This window comes from Mustela nivalis, assembly GCF_964662115.1.
Source record: "Mustela nivalis genome assembly, chromosome: 13".
Classification (NCBI taxonomy): Eukaryota; Metazoa; Chordata; class Mammalia; order Carnivora; family Mustelidae; genus Mustela; species Mustela nivalis.
In genome coordinates this window covers 85471600-85492053 of record NC_139032.1, presented here as the reverse complement: position 1 = coordinate 85492053, position 20454 = coordinate 85471600, and the positions used below count along the sequence as shown (strand labels likewise).

Below are 20454 nucleotides of genomic sequence, written 5' to 3'. Positions count from 1 at the left end.
GGTAGGTGCTGAGAGGGTGGGAACTGAAAGCAGGAGCACCAGGAGGAGAGATCGGGACGCTGGGACCCCCAAGATCTTCCCATAGCTTTGTTCCCAGGACCCAGTCCCAGCTCCCTTTGCTGGAAGACCACCAGCCCAAGGTCAGTGTGCTTCCCTCTCCCTTCCAAGCTGCCCCCTGTCCCAGGCTCCCCCACCCGGCTCTGCTGTAGGGTTCTGGGAGATTTGATGAGAAGCAATTTCATCAAAAACAAATCCATCTTGGTTTCAATTTGGTCAAAGTGATGAATGGGGGAAAAAAAGTGCATCTCCTTGCACCAGGAGATAGCTGTAAGAACGGTCACAGCAGCACTGTTCAAAATAGCAAAAAGCAGGAAATCATTCCTGGGAACACTGCCAGAAGAATTAATTTAAAAAAATCAGTACAAATAAATGAATGACAGCTACACACATGGACACAGATGAATCTCAGGAACACACTGTAGGAGAAAAGTAAGTCACAGAAGAAAATATCCCGTTATGGTTCTATTTTTAAAAATGTTTTAAAAAATGTACTCCAGACAATATATGAAGGAATCAAATATGTGTGCTAACATTTTAAAGGAACAGTAAATCCATCAGGAGTGTGGTTAGGGGGTGCAGGCAGATGGGGGGCACACTGAGTTAGGAAGAGGTCTCTGGGGGAGGGAGGTCCTGCCCTTAGGCTGGGCGGGCCGCGAGCGGTATGTGTTTTTCTAGCTGTGGTTTACACCTTACACAGGTTATAAATAAGATTTAAGCATATTCAGTGTTAGTACAAGCAAATTTAAGAAATGCAAGTCCACCAAAAAGAAAACTGGTCCCAGTCTCCGAGATTTTCCATGGGTATAGGCGCAGTTCTGTGCTTTCTTTCCTTGCAGGCCCGCATGCCGTCACAGGGTGGGAGAGTGGGCCGCTGCCAGCTCTTTATGATCACATGCAGCACAGGGCAGGAATATGTGGTGGGAAGTAAATTTGAAATAAAAAGGGGGAAAAGGTAGAAACAAATAAAAGGTCCCTCTTGGCTAGGTCAAAAATACTTAAAAGTTGCAGAACTTTGCCACAGCACACCACATTTGCCATAAAGAAGTTCAACCCATTTGTCTTTCTGACCAAACACCTGCTCTGCCAAGTGGTTTTTGACCCCGTTTCCTGCTCCCTGCTGCAGCCCCAGACACACCCAGTGTGACTAGTTTGGGAAAGGTCAGGGTACTCCTCCTCTCTTAATGTGACCTGGGGCCTTGTTTAGTTTGCATCACCTTGAGGTGACTGTCGGCTGAAACCCCTGGCCTTCCTGTTGTGGAGACGAGTAGTTAATTTTTTTTTTTTTTTTAAGATTTTATTTATTTATCAGAGGGAGAGAGGGGGAGAGAGCGAGCACAGGCAGACAGAATGGCAGGCAGAGGCAGGGGGAGAAGCAGGCTCCCTGCTGAGCAAGGAGCCCGATGTGGGACTCGATCCCAGGGCGCCGGGATCATGACCTGAGCCGAAGGCAGCTGCTTAACCAACTGAGCCACCCAGGCGTCCCGAGTAGTTAAATTTTTTAATGCCAAAAAACATACATAAGCACTCTAGACACCATGAACGATAGCTTCCTGCACATCACTTTAGAAATCTTATATACAGAGACAAACATATATATTACAAATAAGCTTATGTATTTTAATACAAATGAGATGGCCCTTACATATGTTTTATCCTTTCCTTTTTAAATTTTTTTTTAAGATTTTATTATTTATTTGACAGACAGAGATCACAAGTAGGCAGAGAGGCAGGCAGAGAGAGAGGAGGAAGCAGGCTCCCCGCTGAGCAGAGAGCCCGATGCGGGGCTCAATCCCAGGAGCCTGGTATCATAACCTGAGCCGAAGGCAGAGGCTTTAACCCACTGAGCCACCCAGGCGCCCCTGTCTAAATTTTTTATTTTTTAAGTAATCTCTCAGACTCATGGCTCTACTGGCTGAGCCAGCCCAGTGCCCCTAGACTTTGCTTTTTACTTGTATCTTGGGGCCCCTTTCAGGATACCACACACAGATCTGCTTCTGTCTTTCTAATCGCTACCAGCTGTCACACAATATGGATTTACTGACAGCCACAGAGGTTTCCAGTTTTTTTCTATCAAGGACAGTGCTGCAGTGAACATTTTTTTTTAAAGTAGCCTTCATGCCGAAGTGGGGCTTGAACTCATGACCCTGAGATCAAGACCTGAGTTGAAAGCAAGAGTTGGACGCCTCCATGACTGAACCAGCCAGGTGTCCCTGCAGTGAACATTCTTAGCCACAGACCTTTGTGGACACGTGTGCGTCTATCACCGGGACAAATACCGGCAGGCAGACAGATGAGTAAGGGGACTCAAATGCAGTTTACCTCAAGCTGCTTTGTGCTACTTTGCATTTTCCCTTTGTCAGTCTTTCCTACTGTTTTATTTTGTCGATAACTTTTTACTACTTCTGCTTTCTAGCTTCCCATCATCTGTAATCTGACCAGCTTGTCACGTATGTTCTCATGTGACGTTACAGATGAAAATCCTGAGCAGTACCAAACCGAGACTTCCCTCTGATTTCCGAGAAGCACTCGGAGGAACCCCAAAGTCCGTGACTGTGCTGTCGCCAGCAGCCTCCCAGACCCAAATGCCTGGCGTGAACCAGCCTTTGCTGAGGGCCCCCCTCACATCTCAGAGCTGGTGCCTCCTAGCTGCCACCGCCTGAAGCTGGCACAGCCTATTCTAAAGTTCTGGGGCTTGCCTTGTCCCCAGACTGAGAGGGACCCATTCCGCAGCGCCCTCTTCTGGCTGGTCCCTGGGGCACACGGACAGGGAAGCTGAGGGACGGAACACCAGCAGCCAAACGCCGCCCCTGCCCTGACTCCCAGGGGCAGAAACGTGCAGCCTGCCCCGCTGGGTGCTGAGGGCTGGGGCAGCTGAGCTTCTCAGAAGCCCGACAGCAAGGCTGTGCTCCGGGGCCTTCAGCTCAACCTCGGGAGGCTGAGCTAGCTGGGGGCCCTCTGGGAAGTGCAAGGGTAGGGAGCTCGGGGCAGCAAGTCCAGACTTTGGTGGCCGGCAGATTGGGGTTAGAGCTCATTCACCTTGGGACCTTGAATGAGTGTCTGCCACTTTCTGAGCCTCAATGTCCTCAGCACAGAATGGAGACGGGAAGAGAAACGTGCCTCACGGGGCGCTGGAAGGATTCCGCTGATTCCCGCAGGTAAAACGCTGCCCGCCGTGCCTGGGCCTGGGTGAGGTGCAGACCAGCGGTCCCGCTGGCGCAGAGACCCTGAGGAGCAGCCGTGGCTGGCTCCCAGCGTTAGCTGATAGTATTATTCCTAAGGGTTGTGGGCAGGGAGGCCCTTTTGTCAGTGTGGAGTACGCCCACGAATCCGCTTTTGGGGGACATGATCTAAATGGGTGCTGTATCCTCAGCCTTGGGGCCATATTGCATCTGTCACCCAACTGTACCTGATGGATGTTTCAGTGCTGTTTTCCTTAGTGGGAAAGACATGGGACCAGGTTCACAGTTCTGGTCTGGAGCCGGACTTAGCTCTCAGCTGAGCAGAGAGTGCCCTGTCTCATGGAAAAAGGCTGCTCAAAAGACAGTGCCCAGGAGCACAGCTGAGAGGCTCTGAGGGAAGAAAGGAGCCCTGTTCTCTATGGACCCTTAGTCCTAAGGGTGGGAGAGATATTTCCAGAGACAAGAAGGGTTTTGGCGACTTTACCTGAGGCCTGTTGCTTTTACATGCATCGTCCAAATGCTTGTGCCACAGTATTGCATGAAACCGGGAACCAGTCTGGAACTTGTAAACATTGCCTGATGGGCAGAGGAAACCGTGGGTTAGGAAGAGGGAGCGTCTCATGGGAGGGTCTGCCTGCGACAGGAGCCTGAAGATAAACGTGAACTTAGGTTAACCAAACCAAGGGCGATCAGGAGCAGCCCGGTGTAAGCTTGGGGCTTGCAGGGGCAGAACCTTGGGTGCCTCTGGCGTGTCTCTGTGGACCGGGGCTCTTAGCCACTGCTGGGCCATGGTGCACTGGACTTTGGTGAGGCCTGTGGCCTGTGGACCTTCCTCAGAATAACATTTCCAATGCATTAAAAAAAAAAAAAAAAAAAAAAGGAAAGAGATCAATACCACCGAAATGCAGTTATCAAACTACTAAAAAACACTTGAGTAATCCAGTTCTAGATGTGCTCCTCTATTAATGCACAAGTACCGAGATCTATCTAGGGGCAGGCAGGTCTGACACCGCTCTGTTAATTCCAGAGAGGTGAGCCATCAGAAATCTACAATTGCATGTGATAAGAAAATATCTGTGGTTTTTCTTGGACATAAAATCACGGGTTTTGTGAACATTCTAGTAGTTCTATACTCACAAATAAAGGCATGAGAGTCCATAGGAAAAGAAAGATGTAATTTTTTTTTCACCACTCAAGTTCACAAACCCCTTGAATTCTATCCACAGACCCTGGCCACCCTCGGTATCGTATTTTCCTCTGCTTGGGGACAGTGCTTTCCTGTGGGCCCAACATTTACTTTCTCAAGGAAGATGACTTCTAACCCAAGCCTGGAAGCTTGAGGAAGAAATTCCAGGGGCGACCAGACTGGGACGCGCTATGACGTGTGTGTAGCTGCGCATGCATTCAACCTTTCAGACGTGGAGCAGAGACCTTGGCTCCCCTCCTCTCCAGTCCCTGGGCCACTGGAGGTTTCCTGTTTTCTGACTTCCCAGCTCACAAGGCTGGAACCCTGCAGTCTCTCTCTGGCAGCATTACTGGCATTACCCGGGAGCTTGTTAGAAAGACAGGACCTTGGGCTCTAGCCCAGATCCACTGAATCCAAACCTGAATTTTTACTAGCTCCGCAGGTGATTTGTATGTACGTGAACCTCGCACTAGAACATTCCTGAGAAGATGTAAAGATGCTTGGAGGCCTGACAGTCCCAGTGACTTTGCCTGGCTAAAACCCAAGACCCCGGTATTTTGGGGTTTTGTCATGTGACATGGGCTACCAAGAAGACAAGCGTGAGCTATTCTTTTTCTTTTTCTATATATATATATTTTTTAGTATAGTTGACACAAAATGTTACATTAGTTTCTGGTGTACGATGCAGTGACTCAATAAGTTTATACATTATGCTATGCTCACCACAAGTGCAGTTACTATGATCACCATACAATTCTAGTAAAATATCATTGACCATAGTCCTATGACATACTCATTCCATAACTGGAAGCCTGTATCTCCTATTCCCCTTCACCCATTTTTCCATCTCCCCATCCCCTCCCCTCTAGAAATCATCAATTTATCTTCTATATTTATACATTTGATACTGCTTTTTGTTTATTCATTTGGTTTTTTGTTGTTGCTGTTTTTAGATACCACATGAAGAAAATCAGATCACATTTGTCTTTCTCAGTCTGACTTAATTCACTTGGCATAACACCCTCTAGGTCCATCTGCATCATCACAAAGGGCATGATCTCATTCTTTTTTATGGTTATGTAATATTTTTATGGTGTGTGTGTGTGTGAGTGTGTGTGATGTGTATGTGTATTATCACATCTTCCTTCTCCATTCATCTATCAAAGGACTCTTAGGTTGCTTCCATTATCAATAATACAATAAACATAAGGGTGAATATCTTTTTGGATTAGTGTTTTCATTTTCTTTTTTTTTTAATTTTTTTTTAAAGATTTTATTTATTTATTTGAGAGAGAATGAATGAGAGAGAGCATGAGCGAGGAGAAGGTCAGAGGGAGAAGCAGACTCCCCGAGGAGCTGGGAGCCCGACGCGGGACTCGATCCTGGAAGTCCGGGATCATGACCTGAGCTAAAGGCAGTCACTCAACCAACTGAGCCACCCAGGCGCCCCGTGTTTTCACTTTCTTTAGGTAAGTACCCAGTAATGGGATTATTGGATCAGATGGTATTCCTATTTTTAATTTTCTGAAGGACCTCCGTATTCTTCTCCACAGTGGCTACACCAATTTAGATTCCCACAAACAATGCACAAGGGTTCCTTTTTATCTATATCCTCACCAACACTCGTTATTTCTTGTCTTTCTGATTTTAGCCATTCTGATAGGTGTGAGGTGATATCTCATTGTGGTTCTGATTGCCATTTCCTTGATAGCAAGGCCAATGCAAATAGGGCTTCTGGACAAGATGGCGCCGTGAACCTCTCCTTCCACGCAACATGGGCACGTGGGAGAGATGGAACCAGGAAGATATGGGAGATGACCAGACAAGTTAAAGTTGGGGCTTTTGTAAAAGGGCTCTTCTCTGATTTGGCCTTGGACCGGGATACTGTGAGAGTCTCATGTCAGGGATGTCTCTGAAGTCTCCCAAGACCCAAGACCCTTCTAGCCACATGGTCCCTGCCTTATGCAGCATTATATTATTTATTCCAAGCCCCTAAGGCTATAGCTTCAAAGGTGATGAGCCCCAGTAGCCACAGGTGAGGCCACAAAAGGGTTCCTGCAGCCACGTGCCATGCCCACGGCTCAGTGGTTACACTGGTTTCACAGACTAGTGTGGTGCCCTCTGATCACAACCTAAAGCAAAGGGAAAGCAGCAGCCCCCAAAGTTCTTATTGTTTCAAAATGCACATTTAGCAGACGAGGGAAAGAGGGTGGAGAAAAGTTGTGTGCACCCAGCGCCGGGGCTGCCTACCTTTGTCGGGATTATTCAGCTGGAAGATATCGGGGTGCTCGGGGTCGTCAGGCAGCTGCACCATCCAGCCCACCACGGAGACTTTTTTGCCGGGTGTGGATTTGTACTGGGGAAGAACAACAGCATAACTAGAAGGCCAATGCCCCTCACTCCAGGGAGAAGCCGAGCTGGGCCTGGAAAGTTTCCTTCCCGCCCCTCCCCCCTCCCCCCAGCTCGTACCACCCGAAGTCCCAGTATGGAGAGTCCTCTTCTGGGACTTACGTGTTTTCTGTCTGTGCCCCGCAAGGACTTGGCTCCGTAGTACAGGAGGGTGGATCCCGAGAGTATGACCCAGTACCTGGTCCATGAGGACAGCTATGGAGGAAGGGAAGGCAGGGTGGCAACACTGCATGTGGTGGTGGGGGGGGGGGAGTGGAGCACCCCCTCCCTGCCTGATTCCCAGCCACAAGGGTGGAAAAGTGTTCCCTTCCTGCCAACCAGTGCCAGCACGGGCCTCATCTCTTCCCCTGGCCCCACAGGCATCAGTGTCACCTCCGGCCAGGGTCTGGGGGAGGGAGAGCCTTCTCATTAGTGCCTCTGAGCTCTAAGCCCTGACTCCCCTCTCCGGCTCCTTTACTCCGAGAGCCTTGCATTTTTTTCACCTTGTGTAAGGCAGTGCCAAGGCTTAATTTCTGTGTGTTCAGGTGACTTGGGCCCAAGAAGGTCCTGGAGAAAAATATTTTCAAAACACGGACAAGCCAAAGCATAGCCCAGTTGAACCATAGTATCTGCACTGGGGTGCTCGGGCTGGGACTGAATGGCAGCGCATGGGAAGCTGCAGGATTCGAAGGGGGAAAAGCCAACAGGGCAGAGCTACAGGTATTCTTTCTGTTTCTCTAGGCAACAAGGCTGGGATTCCCTCTTCAGGGGGCTCTGCTCCTGGGTTTAGGGAAAAATCACTTCAACAAGCCTTTTGGTTTGCAAAGGTGAAGGAAGTATCGGCTCCTGCAAGGAACAAGGTTGAGAGGAGCGAGGCCGACCGTTCTGAATCACAGCCCACAAGAGCCCCTCTCCACGCTGAATGCAGCTCCGGGGCTGGCAACAGTGACAGTGCGGGCTGTCAGATGTGTCTGACGACACCCACACATGTGCATAACACACATGCACATACGTGTCCAACTGAAATAAGCTTCATGAAATGAACTTAGCTTTATTATACATATGGGATGCTGCTGTTTTCCATTCTACTCTATTCTGCTCACAAATACAGGCCATGACCCACTGGAGTGGCTTCATCACTCACTACTGGGCCAGCCAACATCTGGGAAAACTCTGCTAGCAGGACACTGTCTCGCCCTGACTCAGAATGACCGAGGCCTGAACTCTGAGTGTGGGAGAGAAGCAGGCAGGTCTATACAACAGGCCAGATCTAGGGCCCCATGTCACAGAACGCTCTGTGAGAATCTGGGCCCAAGGACGAAGGGCAGCCTAGGGCCGGGGTTGAAGACTCCCCTTACCCATGAGCCACTGGCACCTGCAGACAGGGCAGCATCTGGAGGGGACAGCTGGGCTGGCACCCTGGCACCTTCACAGTGGGCACAGATAGGAGGGGGTGGTTTCAGGGGGTTCCACGGGCAAGAGCCAGAGCAGGAACAGGAAGGCAGAGCAGATGGTAGCGGATGCTGCCTGGAGACGCAACCCACGGTCTGTTGGTAGGAAACCCTTGCACAGATGCTCCGTGGTAACAGTTCAGGGGTCCCTGTATGTGGCTGAGGCCCTGCCGTGGGGGAGGTCATAGAGCCAGTGACTTGGGGGTCTGGCATAGGTGACCAGGGAACAAATGGTAGAGCCTCAAAGGCCTCCTGATGCTGCTGCCACGGGGGAAGAGGGCACCTGCAACTGGGGACCAGACAGAGGCTGTGCCAGCCCTCTCAGGGGTAGTTCCAACCCAAAGCCTGGGGGTCTGCAGGCTTCCACTCGCCCTCGTCACAGCTCTGGGTCACCAGATGCTCGCTGTGTGCACAGCCGTATGTGACAGTCTTGCTGAGTCCTCGGAGACATAGGCACTATTGTATCCCAGTTTACAGATGTGGGGAGTGAGGCCCTCGCCCACTCAGTGGCACAGCCAGAGCCAGAGCCCAGGGACCTCCCCAAGGGCCCTGCTGCCTCTGGACAGAGGTGGGTCTGCACTTACCGCGGGTCTCCGGCCTTCCTTGAGCAGAGTTTTCCTCCTCAGAGGACCCTCCATGGTGGGCACTGTGGCCGAGCTCCCCAGCGTACAGATGCATGGGCCCGTGGGGCTGGGGGGAGACCACCGGTCAGACACTGCCCTGGAGGAGCCGCGCTCAGGCACCTCTCCCTCCCAGCACCCCACTGCCAAGTCCATGATGCTGTGCCAGGACTCAACATGATCAGGGCAGGTGGCCCTGCATTGGCCACAGCTGGACACTTTCACCTCCCTCGCCTCAGGCCCTAGGCTTGGCAGCGCTTCTTGTAACCCAGACCCCAGGAGCATGGCCTCCTGCTCCTGATCTCAGTGGTGGCTTCCTCCTGGCCCTCCCGAGCTTCTACTCTTCCTCTCCACCTGGGGAGCCTGGGGCCCTGCAGCCCCTCCTTGTGTTGGCAGCAGCCTAGAGGAGCAGTGAGCAAGTGTGGGAAGGTGGCGCTGGAGTGAGAAGCGGGACCAGGGAGCGCTGCCAAGCCCAGTGCCTTTGCCTCAGGGCTTCGGGCGCCACCTACAGGCAAAGACAGCCAAGTGCAGCACCGGCTAGGACCTGCCCCGAGGCTCTGGATGGCTTCGGGTCACTGGGTAGGTGTCTCCCACAGGCATCTCCCTCAACTGGGTGCCCTTCCTTAAGCTGCTCTTCCTCCATAGGTGGGTAAACGGTACCACCATCCATGTGGCTGCCTGAACCAGAGACCTGGGGGGTTTCTCCTCTCTCCTCTCCACCCCTGCAACCTACTCGATCCCAAGGATGTACCGACCCCAAGTCCTACGTATGCCTCTCGGCCCCGATCAACCATCTCACTCCCCGCACCTTAGGCAGAACTTGCTCTCCCTTTGAGCGACTGCCCAGTGCTCTTCCCTGGCCTCCCTCAGGCCAGCCTTGCCTTCCTCCTGCATGCTTTCCAGCTCTCCTTGCCACGGCCATGATGACCTGGTCATGCCACTGTTTGTCACCCCCCCACCCCTGCCCCTGGGCGGGGCCGCATCTCCGCAGCCGCATCTCCACCCCTCCCCTCTCTCACTCCCAAGCCACCCTGCTCTTCCTGCCTCCCTTCGACTTGGGGTGCACTCATCCCTGCACCTCCCCTCCCTGTACCTGGATCCTTCCTATCACTCTTCCAGTCACTTCTCCACAGAGGCCTTCCCTGCTCTCCCCTTGCAGAACAGCCCACCTCCTCTCTGGGACCATCAGGGATCTGGGATTATCGGTTCAGTCTCTGTCTCCCGTGGCAGCAGCCTCTTGGACTGTGGCTTATCCAGCAGCCGGGAGCACAGCGCTTGGCATCCACCGAGCAGCCTAGAGCTAGCTGTCAAGTAAACGAGCACACAACAAATGGATACCTGTAGACGCAGCTCCGGGTTCTGGGAGAATTCCGAACCGGAACCCGCCAGTTGGGCCCCAGCGTGGCATACAGACGTCCCCTGCTTCAGAAGAAAAGGGGTGAGATTTAGCAACAGCCGCAAACAACCAGACACTCGGAGGAAGCAAGGGCATCTCGGACACTGTGAGCACTGGCTCAGGAGGGTCCGATCCCAGCTTTACCCACACCTCCTACATCAAGCTGCAGACACATCTGGGGCACATCTGGAGCTGCCAGGTCTGTGAATATGACGCCCCGGAGCCTCCATCAGTGAGTGTCAGGGGGTGACTAAAATCAGGGCACACGCACTTACCCAATGTGAACCTGACATGTTTAACAAAAAATGCCGTCCAGCCCATAATAGTCCATGGTGAATCCAATTACAAGGGCGCACAGAACTGTGGGCAGTCTTGCATGTCGGGCCGGGGGGTGTGTGTGGGGGGGGGGGGGCTTGCGCACCTCATTCACCAGGGCACAGCTGAATTCCTGTTTGCTGTGTCCTCTCCACCAGACAGCCTCCTCTGCTGGCCCCCGCCGGACCCCTGCATCTCCCTGTGGGCTGCTCCTCTGCCTTTTCTCCCACCTGGAGTCTCTTTGCAAAGGAGCCTTTGCAGGGGAAGGTACAGCTCCCACAGAGAAGCTTAACCTATCTGGGGGGGAGGCTTCCATCTTTCTGTCTCTCCTTTTCACCCTTTCCTCTTTCAGCAGGATGATTTCCTGTGTCCACGTGGTCCTCAAACACCTGCTCACCCCCGCAGCACGGTGTCTCTCTGGGTTATCACTTTCCTGGCCCGTTGGCCAAACAGGAATGTAACCCAATTTATAAGGTCAGATAAGGTTAGGACTGCCTTTGCCATTCCCTGCTGCCAGTCCTAGGTCACTGCACACGGCCCCATGGCACCGGACACCTGGCAGGGGACAGGGTGGACGCGCTCATTCACGGCGGCAGGTCTGTCCTAGCGTAAGTAAGCTCAGGTGCCTCCAAGGCAGGCTCTTGTGGCCCTGCCCCTCAGTCTTCCACTTGAGAAGGAACAGTTCTTGATGACCACCTTGTGTCTGTTGTACAGAGGCTCAAGTTCAGGGCAGGTGGGAGTCTGATGGCCGTCTACACCAGCTGCCCGTCAGCCCCTCCTCTTTAGGTGAAAAGCCACAGCATTTGCTTGGCCCCTCAAGTCCTCAGAGGTTACAAATCTCAGCCTTTCCCCAGCACACCTGGGTGACAGATGATGGTTCCAGGCTGACGCCAGCCCCACCACGAGCTGTGGCACAGATGAGGCCCCAGCTTGCCCAATTCCCAGCCCAGGGGCTGGATCGCCTCCCCTCTTCCCCCACCAATTCAGAAAGAGGCTTGCAGTGCAGTGAGCGGGACATCACAGGTCATGACTAATCTGCTCTCATTTATGGAAAGCTCCAGGATTTTCACCGTTACCGGAACACTGGCCGAGTCCCTCACAACATGGCATAACCCCGTGCTGAATCAGGCTGCTCCAAGGTCTCTCGATGGGCTGCCTCCAGGTGCTTTCCTCCCCAGCCACTACCAGAGGTTTCCTAGGAGTCGGGGCAGGATCTGACAGCGAACCTTTCTGTGATGACATTCTTCGTGCCCAGGGGACATCTCCCCCTTTGATCTGGATTCTTGCTCTGAGCTGCGACCTATCTGGAGTTGGAGATGGAGCCTCCCTTTTCCAGAGCTGGGTCCTCTGGCCCCTTCTCCACCTTTCTTCTTGTCTTCTTGCCCTGATGCCCAAGGATAAGGTTCAGTGACAGTGGGCTGTCTACAATGCCCAGTGGTTCCCCATCAATGGGGGGACGTGGTTGGCGCTGCTACCTTCCCTCCGTCCTCTCCTTCCTGAGATAGTCCACGGCTGCACGCTCAGCAGACGTCTGTCTGTCTGACACTTGTCATTGGGTAGCCTTAACTCAGCATCTTCCAGCCTGTCTAGCCTTTTAAGCAGCCTTTCTCCATGTTCTTCCAAAAGGCGTAGGGTGCTCCCCAGTGCGCTGGGCTGGTGGGAGGAATGCAGGAGTGCAGAGCTCACCGGTGAGTGGGGGCTCGCATGTGCAAGGCCATGACACTCAACCATCTCACTGGAGCTTTATTTAAGCACATTGTCTTCCCCAGAATAGGGAAACTGAGGCTCAGTGATGGGAAGACATTTGACCGAGGCATGAGCCCAGTAAGCCAGGATCTGAACCCTGTTCGGACTCTACAGCCCAAGCTCCTCCCACGCCTTTCAGGGTTGCAGGGAGGCTGAGGTGTCACATGTGGTGGAGTCTATCACGGGGACTGGGTCCACCCTGTGGGTGGCATTGGGACATTTTCCTCCCAGAGGCACCACTCTTGCGGGTCTCTGCAGCAGCTCGCACTGATCGGGCTTTGTCCACGTCTGTGAGACTGGACGGCCCCAGCAGCCGTGCGCCCCGGATCTCCGGGGGTGGGACCACAGCTCCCCCGGCCTTCCATCCCTGTGCTAGAATAATCTTCCAGGGGTTTTGGAGACTGACGCTTAAGAGCCGCTGCCATTTATCAACTGGGGACCATGAGACACGCCATTCCTCCAGCCTCCGCGAGGGGCACTGCTCCCGCCCTGTCCTAGATGAGGAGACAGAGGCTCAGGGAGGTGAAACCACTGAGCTCACGCAACCTGCCTGGCTCTCTCCTTTTCACCCTTTCCTCTTTCAGCAGGATGATTTCCTGTGTCCACGTGGTCCTCAAACACCTGCTCACCCCCGCAGCACGGTGTCTCTCTGGGTTATCACTTTCCTGGCCTGTTGGCCAAACAGGAATGTAACCCAATTTATAAGGTCAGATAAGGTTAGGACTGCCTTTGCCATTCCCTGCTGCCAGTCCTAGGTCACTGCACATGGCCCCATGGCACCGGACACCTGGCAGGGCTGGACACACAAGTACTCACAAAGGGAGGCTGGCTTTCCTCTGTGAGCAGTGGGCCTGTGTCTGTCAAGCTGCTTCCAGGAGGGAAGTCAGAGCCTGCTTCCCTGGACCCTGGAGGAGTGAGTGCCCCTGGCTGTGAAGGTCAGCATAATGGTGACTTTTCCCCAAGGCCCACTTTCAGAACAGCAGGGTTGTGGTGGCAGCCTTCTCCCCCAGGGGAGCCCTGCAGGGCTGGAGGAGGGCCGTGACAGTTGGGGTGACTCTGGCTGGGCCCAAGCAGGCTAGAATCAGCACAGAGGAGCCAGGATCTTCACCCACTGGAAACAATCTGATCAGGGCCCTGCTGTGAGATTTGCTATTTGAATGTTCAGGGCCAGAAAAATGGAAAATGAATGGGCAGTCATATCTGGTAAACTCAGAAGTCAGGGGATCTCTTGGACTGACATGGGAATTCCCACTCCAGAATCACGGACACCTTTCCCAGCATGATGCCGGGGCAGAATGCGGCTGAACATACTGTACCCCAGAGAGGCCATTCTACTGTTTCCTCTCAAGGATGAGCTTGGGCAGTGGTGGGCAACGCTACTCATGGGAAGTCTGGTCTGGGGAAGGTGGAGGCTGGCAACCAAGTAGAACACTTCAGTCCCAAATGCTGTACAAAATGATGATGGTGGTGGCAGGGGCGATAATGATAAGGATGGGCTGATGGGAGGGACGGTATGGTGATGATGGTGGGGTGATGGAGAGGATGGGGATGATCGGGATGGGATGATGGAGATAAGGGGGTGATGGGGACGTTGGGGGTGGTAAGGATGGGATGATGGAGATGAGGGGGTGGTGGTGATGATGGTGATGATGGTGGGGTGATGGAGAGGATGGGGATGATCGGATGGGATGATGGAGATAAGGGGGTGATGGGGACATTGGGGGTGGTAAGGACGGGATGACGGAGATGAGGGGGTGGTGGTGATGATGGTGATGATCAGGATGGGATGATGGAGAGGATGGGGTGACGGGGCTGCCGGGAATGATGAAGCGACAGTGATGATGGGGATATGAGGACAGAACGATGGGGATGCTGGGGTGGTGATGGGGACGCTGGGTGCTAGGCAATGCGCTGAGCAGTACTTATTCATTCTCTTGTCCAATCACACAGGGATTTTCTATCCTGAAAATCAGGAATACTGTTAGGCAGGCACTATTTTTTTGTTTTTGTTTTAAGTAGGCTCCATGCCCAGCAGGGAACCCAATGCGAGGCTTGAACTCACAACCCTGAGATCGAGAACTGAGCTGAGATCATGAGTTGGATGCTTAACTGGCTGAGACACCCAGGCGCCCCAGGCAGGCTCTACTCTGAACCCCATCTTATAGATAAGGGATCTGAGGCTTGGAGAGGTGGAGTAACTTGCCCAAGGTCACAACCCTAGGAAGAGGAAGAGTGGATAGAGCTGTTGAAGCAGAAGCTGCCAGGGTTCTGCCTGGGCCAACAGCATCAGGAGAATGCAGACTAGCTAAGGCAAGTCTGAAAGGCATCTTCCCCTCAGCAGTTTTCTAGGTACACGCTAGGTAGCATCATGGAGATTAAATTTCAGAAAGCCCCACGTCCCTGTTGCTGGTTTAGGAAGCTGTGCAATAGGGAGAAGTCTTGGGTAATAATTACACTGGGGTCTTAGTAATCTTGTCTTAGCAGAAGTAGGGTCTTCCACCCCATTCTTCTATGTCAAGTACATAGAGCCCCTTGAGGTAGGAGTGGGCCTATGGAAGGGCCCAGGAAATGCTGTTCATCAACCATGTGTCCACCTGTACCAGCAAACCTTAATGGGAAGCTGTCCCATTAGGCCAGAGCTTGGTCCCAGCCACTTCGGAAGATTGACCTCATCTGTAGACAGGAAGCTGCCACCCTGAGTTCTGCTGGACCTTGGGACGTCCCTTCCAGCAGTACTTGCCATGGACTTGTGGTAAGTCACTCATTCGCTTCTCTCTGGGCAATGTCCCTGATCTGCGGAGTGCGTCTCTAGGAGCCACATTCGAACTGCATGTTTAGCTGAGTGGACAGAACAACACCTGATCCAAGCCAGGTCAATCAGATGTTCTCTCATGGCAATTAGGAACCAGATGTGTGTGTGAGAGAGAAGGAAAGTCAGGCTCTGTGGCTGGATGAAGCTGTAACATGTAAACGTGGGAGCTGCAAGGTCTTCCTCTTCCCCTCTATGAGCTGAGAAGTCTAGAAATCTGGTCTGCAGAGAGCGAGAGGGGAGTGTGGCAGATATATGTGGAGAAGGACTGACTCAAGATGGAAAGAAATCTCGCCCGCTGTCCAGGACCCGACTCTGAGGGGATGTGGGTATCGGAGGAGAGGGCGGGCTGAGATTTCTCAGCTGCCTATGAAGCCACAGCAGCCCAAAGACAAGGTCAAGCCAAAGGCCCAGGGACTGCTGCCCACTGTTTTCTCTCAGAGGGGCCTGAGCTCCTTGGGTAGCCTCCTTGTCCAGACTTCAGTGTCTGTTGCTGAAAGCAAAGCAAGAGACAGCATCTTTGGGGCAAGCCCGCATCAGAAGCTTGGCACATCATCCAACTAGGCTGACACAGGAGGCAGAGCAAGCCGGAGCTGAGGAGACCAGACCGATGGGTGGGTGGGGGCGGGACATGAACCTGGAGATTCCTGGGCCTCGGCCACAGGGGTGGGAGGAAGGCAGCCAGACCCTCCGAGAAAGTCACCCTGAAAACAGCCACTCTCACATTGCACTTCGGTTAAATGGACCCCTCACCACAGTACTGCCTCTAGACTGCCCCCATCTCTTGAAATGCTGCGTAGTTTGGGGTTCAGAAGGTGGCTCTGTACCCTGGCAAACCTGGGCCATCTGCTGGAGTCCTCTGATTATCTCAAAGTAGGAAAAGGGTGTCTTTAAAAGCTCTGATTTGCAGGTAGCAGGCTGGGGAATCTGCCTCCAAGACTCTACTTCCCTGGGGTCTCCCTAAAGATGGAAGATTCCACTGGCTAAGAACAAGGAAACCCCACGTATGGAAACACTGCATCGCCCACCCTCCTTGGCACCCTGGGACGCTTGCGGGGCCGACTGTCTGCAGCAGCCTCTTAGATGGGTCCTTCCCACGGTTCCCTGTCACCCTGGAGGCCAGCCATGCCTGGCTCCTCTGTACCATGACGACTGAACTGCCATTTGGGGACTTTCCTCTTCACCCCACCTCCCCAGACCCCTGCATCCCCTGCCTGCTGCCAACAGCTACCACCGAGTAAAACTCTCAAAAAAGTCAAAGTTCCCAAGCACAAAGCTCCACCTACGAGCTGTGTGTATCCAGGGAGCCTCATCACGTAGAGCTGCCGCTCCTGCTGCTCAGAGGCTGAGACACAGGCCCAAGGTCACAGAGCTAGCTGTCCTGACCCCAGGCCTCTCCCAGCGCTGCCGGCAGCATCGGGAAGCCAGACCGCAATTTGTCAATGGAGAGGCTCACTAAGAGCTTCGCAGACCGGGGCCCATCACCGAGTCTGCCTCTCCTGCAGTGACTCGGACGAGCCAGACCGAGCATCCCTGGGCCACCTCCCATCCCGGCACATGATTAGGGCCTCGCAGCCTCCTCAGACCCCGAGACCCCTCTTGAGGCCCCGAGGTGGTCCTCTTCACCAATGTCCCTGGGCTGCTGCTTAACCATCGCCTCTACCGGAAGCCACCGCTGACCCCGCAGTCTGACTTGGGAACTGTGCTGGACACTCCCATGGAGAGCGACACAGCTTCAGGACCCTCTGTGGACCTGGCATCATCAATTTGTTCCATCTCCAGGAGCTGCGACTAGCTCCCCTGTGCCCCGCCCCCCCCGCCGGAAGGGGAAACAGCTCTGCTTCAGAGGGGGCCGTCACTTGGGCCTCTCCCACCCCCAAGGGTCCCTCTGTCTCCTCCTCACCTTGGCACCACCTGTGTTTCTGGCCTGTCCCTCCCTCGTGGGAGAGCGGCACTTCCTCACACACGGCTGATGTCGGGCTAGACAAGACGGATGGCCGAGGGCTTCGGGATGAGCTCTGTGACATGCTTTCATATGTTACCTCTTAAAAACCAATTAGTAAATGTTTCTGATGAATTCTTTTTTTAAAAAGAAATGTTAATTTTTTCCTGGGTGTAAAAGAAACATGTACCTATTGTGGCAGATGTGGAGCATATAGAAAAATAATGAAGGAAGGACATTCATTCAGTGGCCCCAGAACTCAGAGAGAACCGAGATGCGCGACATGACACACTTTTGTACATACATATGTGTTCGCCTCTTATCATCCATTTTCTTCCTATTTTAAAATATTTCATTTAAAATGAACTCTTACGCTAATATTTTTGTTCTCATGTCAGTGCCAAATCAGGCATAAAAAGAAGCACCTGTTAGCTCTTGCTGATGGGCCTAAAATATTCTCTTCCCTCTTGAGTTTCTGAGAAGCCTGAGGTTTGCTCGAGGCTAGCCTAGGGCAGTGTCCACAGTCCCTACTTTCGAGCTCATCAAGCACATGCTGAAAATGCCTTTTCATGGCCGCCTGCCTTCTCTCCTTGGGAAATCACGGTTCGATCAGGGGTCCTCCTTCCACTTTTGTCCTCAACCCAGGATACTGAGGCGAGCAAGGTGCAGGTTGGGACATGAGGTAGAGTCTTAAGAGAGGAGGGGGCCGGCCCTCACCCACCCACCCCTGGTCCAGTGACTCTGGCCTCGGGTTGTTGAGGGCGCTGACCCGGGACCACCACTCTGTCCAAAGACAGGGGAGGGTCTTTACAGCACCCAAACCAACCCCTCCATGATCTGGCCACCTCATGGCTGGTCTGTTCCCACAGGTCCTGTGGCCTTGCTGGGGCTGAGACAGATGACGCGACAGCAGGATGAGAGCGGCAGCAGGAGGCCCCCTTCGCCCCATGAGCCCTCGAGCACAGTCCTAACAAGAACAGGATTGGGGGGCTGCCATCCCTCCCTAAGCCCACTCTGAGGGACAGCAGCACCAAGTGTCCCCAGGGCCCTGTGGGCTCCATCACAGGAGCTCCTTAGGGTCGCCACTCGAGGGAAGTACTGGGTGCAGCCTGGGTTCCGGCTGTCACTCAAGCCTTCAGGCCCCAGGGTGACACGGCTGTGGGTATGATCTCAGAGAAGGCAAACTTGCAAGACGAGACCAAATAACCCTGCACTTGGTCATACAACTGGAACCCCCCTACCCGCTCAGTCACAGTGGCATACAGGGTGACTGAGCTGGGCCTGCCGACCAGTGGAGGGTCATGCGCTGGTGGCACACGTCACCGGCCTGGGAGCTCCCTGTCCCTCAGGCTGGTATTTGGCTCCATTTCTCTTCCTGGCCTAAGTCAAGAGTGTCAGCAGGGCCGGGGGCCTGGTGGAACAAGTCAGTTGCGGGTTGTGACCCCTAAGCTTCGGGGCTGTGGGGCTGCCCCTGCCCTAGCTGGGCCTCTGGGAACTAGAGAAGCCAGGACCTCTTCATCACACCTCATTCCTCTGTGCCACTGGCTGTGGTCCTGAGGTCACTGTCTGCCCAAGCACACGTAAAGGGGTAGAGAAGGCTGTGTTCCCACAGGCTCACTCGGGACCAGCTGATGGCGTCTCTGAGAAGGGAAGCTGTGCTTTGTTGAAGAGTGTTTTGGAGGCTCTGTCAGGGCAGACACTGGCCTGGGGGCCCAGGCACAGTGGCCCTGGCTTCCAGGAAGAGAGAATCTGCTCCTTTGTAGAGCAAGAGCAAAGTGGCCCAGGCGTGAAGGGAGGCCTACTGGGGCTGAGCACTGTGTGGGTGAAGGTGAAGCAGAGAAGCCCTATGAACTGTGGTCCCTGAGTTGGGGGGAAAGAGAGGCATTTAACAAAGGTTTCCAAAGGCCAAGAGGTAAACCCTCCCCTCCAGCTCTCCCACGGGCTCTTCAGGAAAGTCTCAAACGCTCACATGCATTTGAGGGAGTGGATTCTTTCTGGTGGACACGGAAAGAGGCTAGTGCAAGATGGAAATGCAGACTGGAGGCCTGGCCAAAGGAGTTAGAGGCCAAAGGGGCCTTGGACTGGAGGGCTCATCCTAGCCCCACGGGCATCTTCCAAAGCAGGTGGTCTGCTCCCCTCATCGGGCTAGGATCCCAGAGCCAGCTGCAGGAGACAGGGCTGGGCACCGGCGTGGGCGAGCCAGCTGGGAGGCCAGTTCCTGTGGGAGGTCCCACCCGAAAAGCACTTACTAGAACATTTCAATGGATAGTAAATCGAACGCCAAATTCTAAGTGAAAGAGAGAAAAGAGAAACGCTGTATGTCACAGGGCTCGCTACTGGTTGAGCAGAGCACCTTCTATGTGGCAGGAAGCCCCTCACTGTCTCCCTTCTTGGTGGCTCTGCTCTGGTCACGGGAGCGTGTCAGGAGCTACTTGCTGCCCTCAGCGACTAGCATGGTGTCTGGCAGGACGCAGTGGCTTCCTACATAGCCACGGACTGAAATGAATGAGGGCACGAACGAACCAGTGAGTAAGTTCTGGTCTGGATCCTGGCAGCATGCAGAAGTTTCCCACTCAGTGTCCCCCCACTGGCCTGGAGCCGGGGGACACTGGCTTGCCTATACGCCCCGTTTGTCACGGTCTCCCTAGGAGCCCCCTGACGGATGCTGACACAAGTCAGACTTTTACTCATCAGATCTGGAGTCCACCCTAGAGCCTGTCCGGGGTTCTCATTGCCACAGCTGGGCTGGCCCCAGGGTGCAGGCAGCGAGGCCCACTGGCCTGCGCAAGCTAGGCAAGAACAGAGCAAACATCCCTCGGGGAGTCCTGCAGCAGGGACAGGGAGCAGGTTCCAAGGGCTCACGTTGCTGTTCCTCCCCCTTTCCAGCCCTCCATCTAAGCTCTCACAGACAGACTGACCAACGGACATGGGACCAGTCCCTGTAGCTGCCACCACGGCCTCTGGATGGAGCCAGGAGCACAAAGAGGGGGGCTCAGTGGTCAGGAGGATGTGGATTTGGGTCAGCCCTGCCCTATCAGAGGACAACGAAGCAGGACAAGTCACCTCACCTCTCAGAGCCCGCGGACACTGTGAGTCACCGCTGTGTAGGGTTCTTGAGGATTTGGTGAGGCCAAGACAGGGTCTGGCGCACAGGGGATGCTCGACAAAGATCACTTATGACCTATCGTTTACGTCCCTCTGCCCTGGGAGGATGTCCTGGGTGGGTTCATCTCCTCTCTGGACATTTTATGATTATGGGGACTGATGAGACAGGAGGCTTCAGCACTAGAGGAGAAGTGAGGAGTGTGGAGAGAGAGAGAAAGTAGGTGTGCATGTGAGTGTGAGCACGCACGCACGTGTGT

The 20454-nt window shown here is 53.8% G+C and overlaps 1 protein-coding gene across 23 annotated transcripts in view; it reads right to left on the bottom strand.

The window, feature by feature from the left end:
- The window catches only part of RALGPS1 (Ral GEF with PH domain and SH3 binding motif 1), a 273716-nt gene that overhangs the window by 5028 nt on the left and 248234 nt on the right, over positions 1-20454 (bottom strand). For 21 of the 23 annotated variants that reach the window (XM_082695647.1, XM_082695649.1, XM_082695667.1 and 18 more), the window contains 5 exons: positions 10223-10306; positions 8849-8954; positions 6937-7029; positions 6676-6781; positions 3724-3815 (listed from right to left, as the gene is read on the bottom strand). In XM_082695647.1, coding sequence (XP_082551773.1) covers positions 3724-3815; positions 6676-6781; positions 6937-7029; positions 8849-8954; positions 10223-10306 — 481 coding nt within the window. The remainder of the gene's footprint in view (positions 1-3723; positions 3816-6675; positions 6782-6936; positions 7030-8848; positions 8955-10222; positions 10307-20454) is intronic. The other 2 variants (XM_082695654.1, XM_082695655.1) reach the window with 1 other exon arrangement.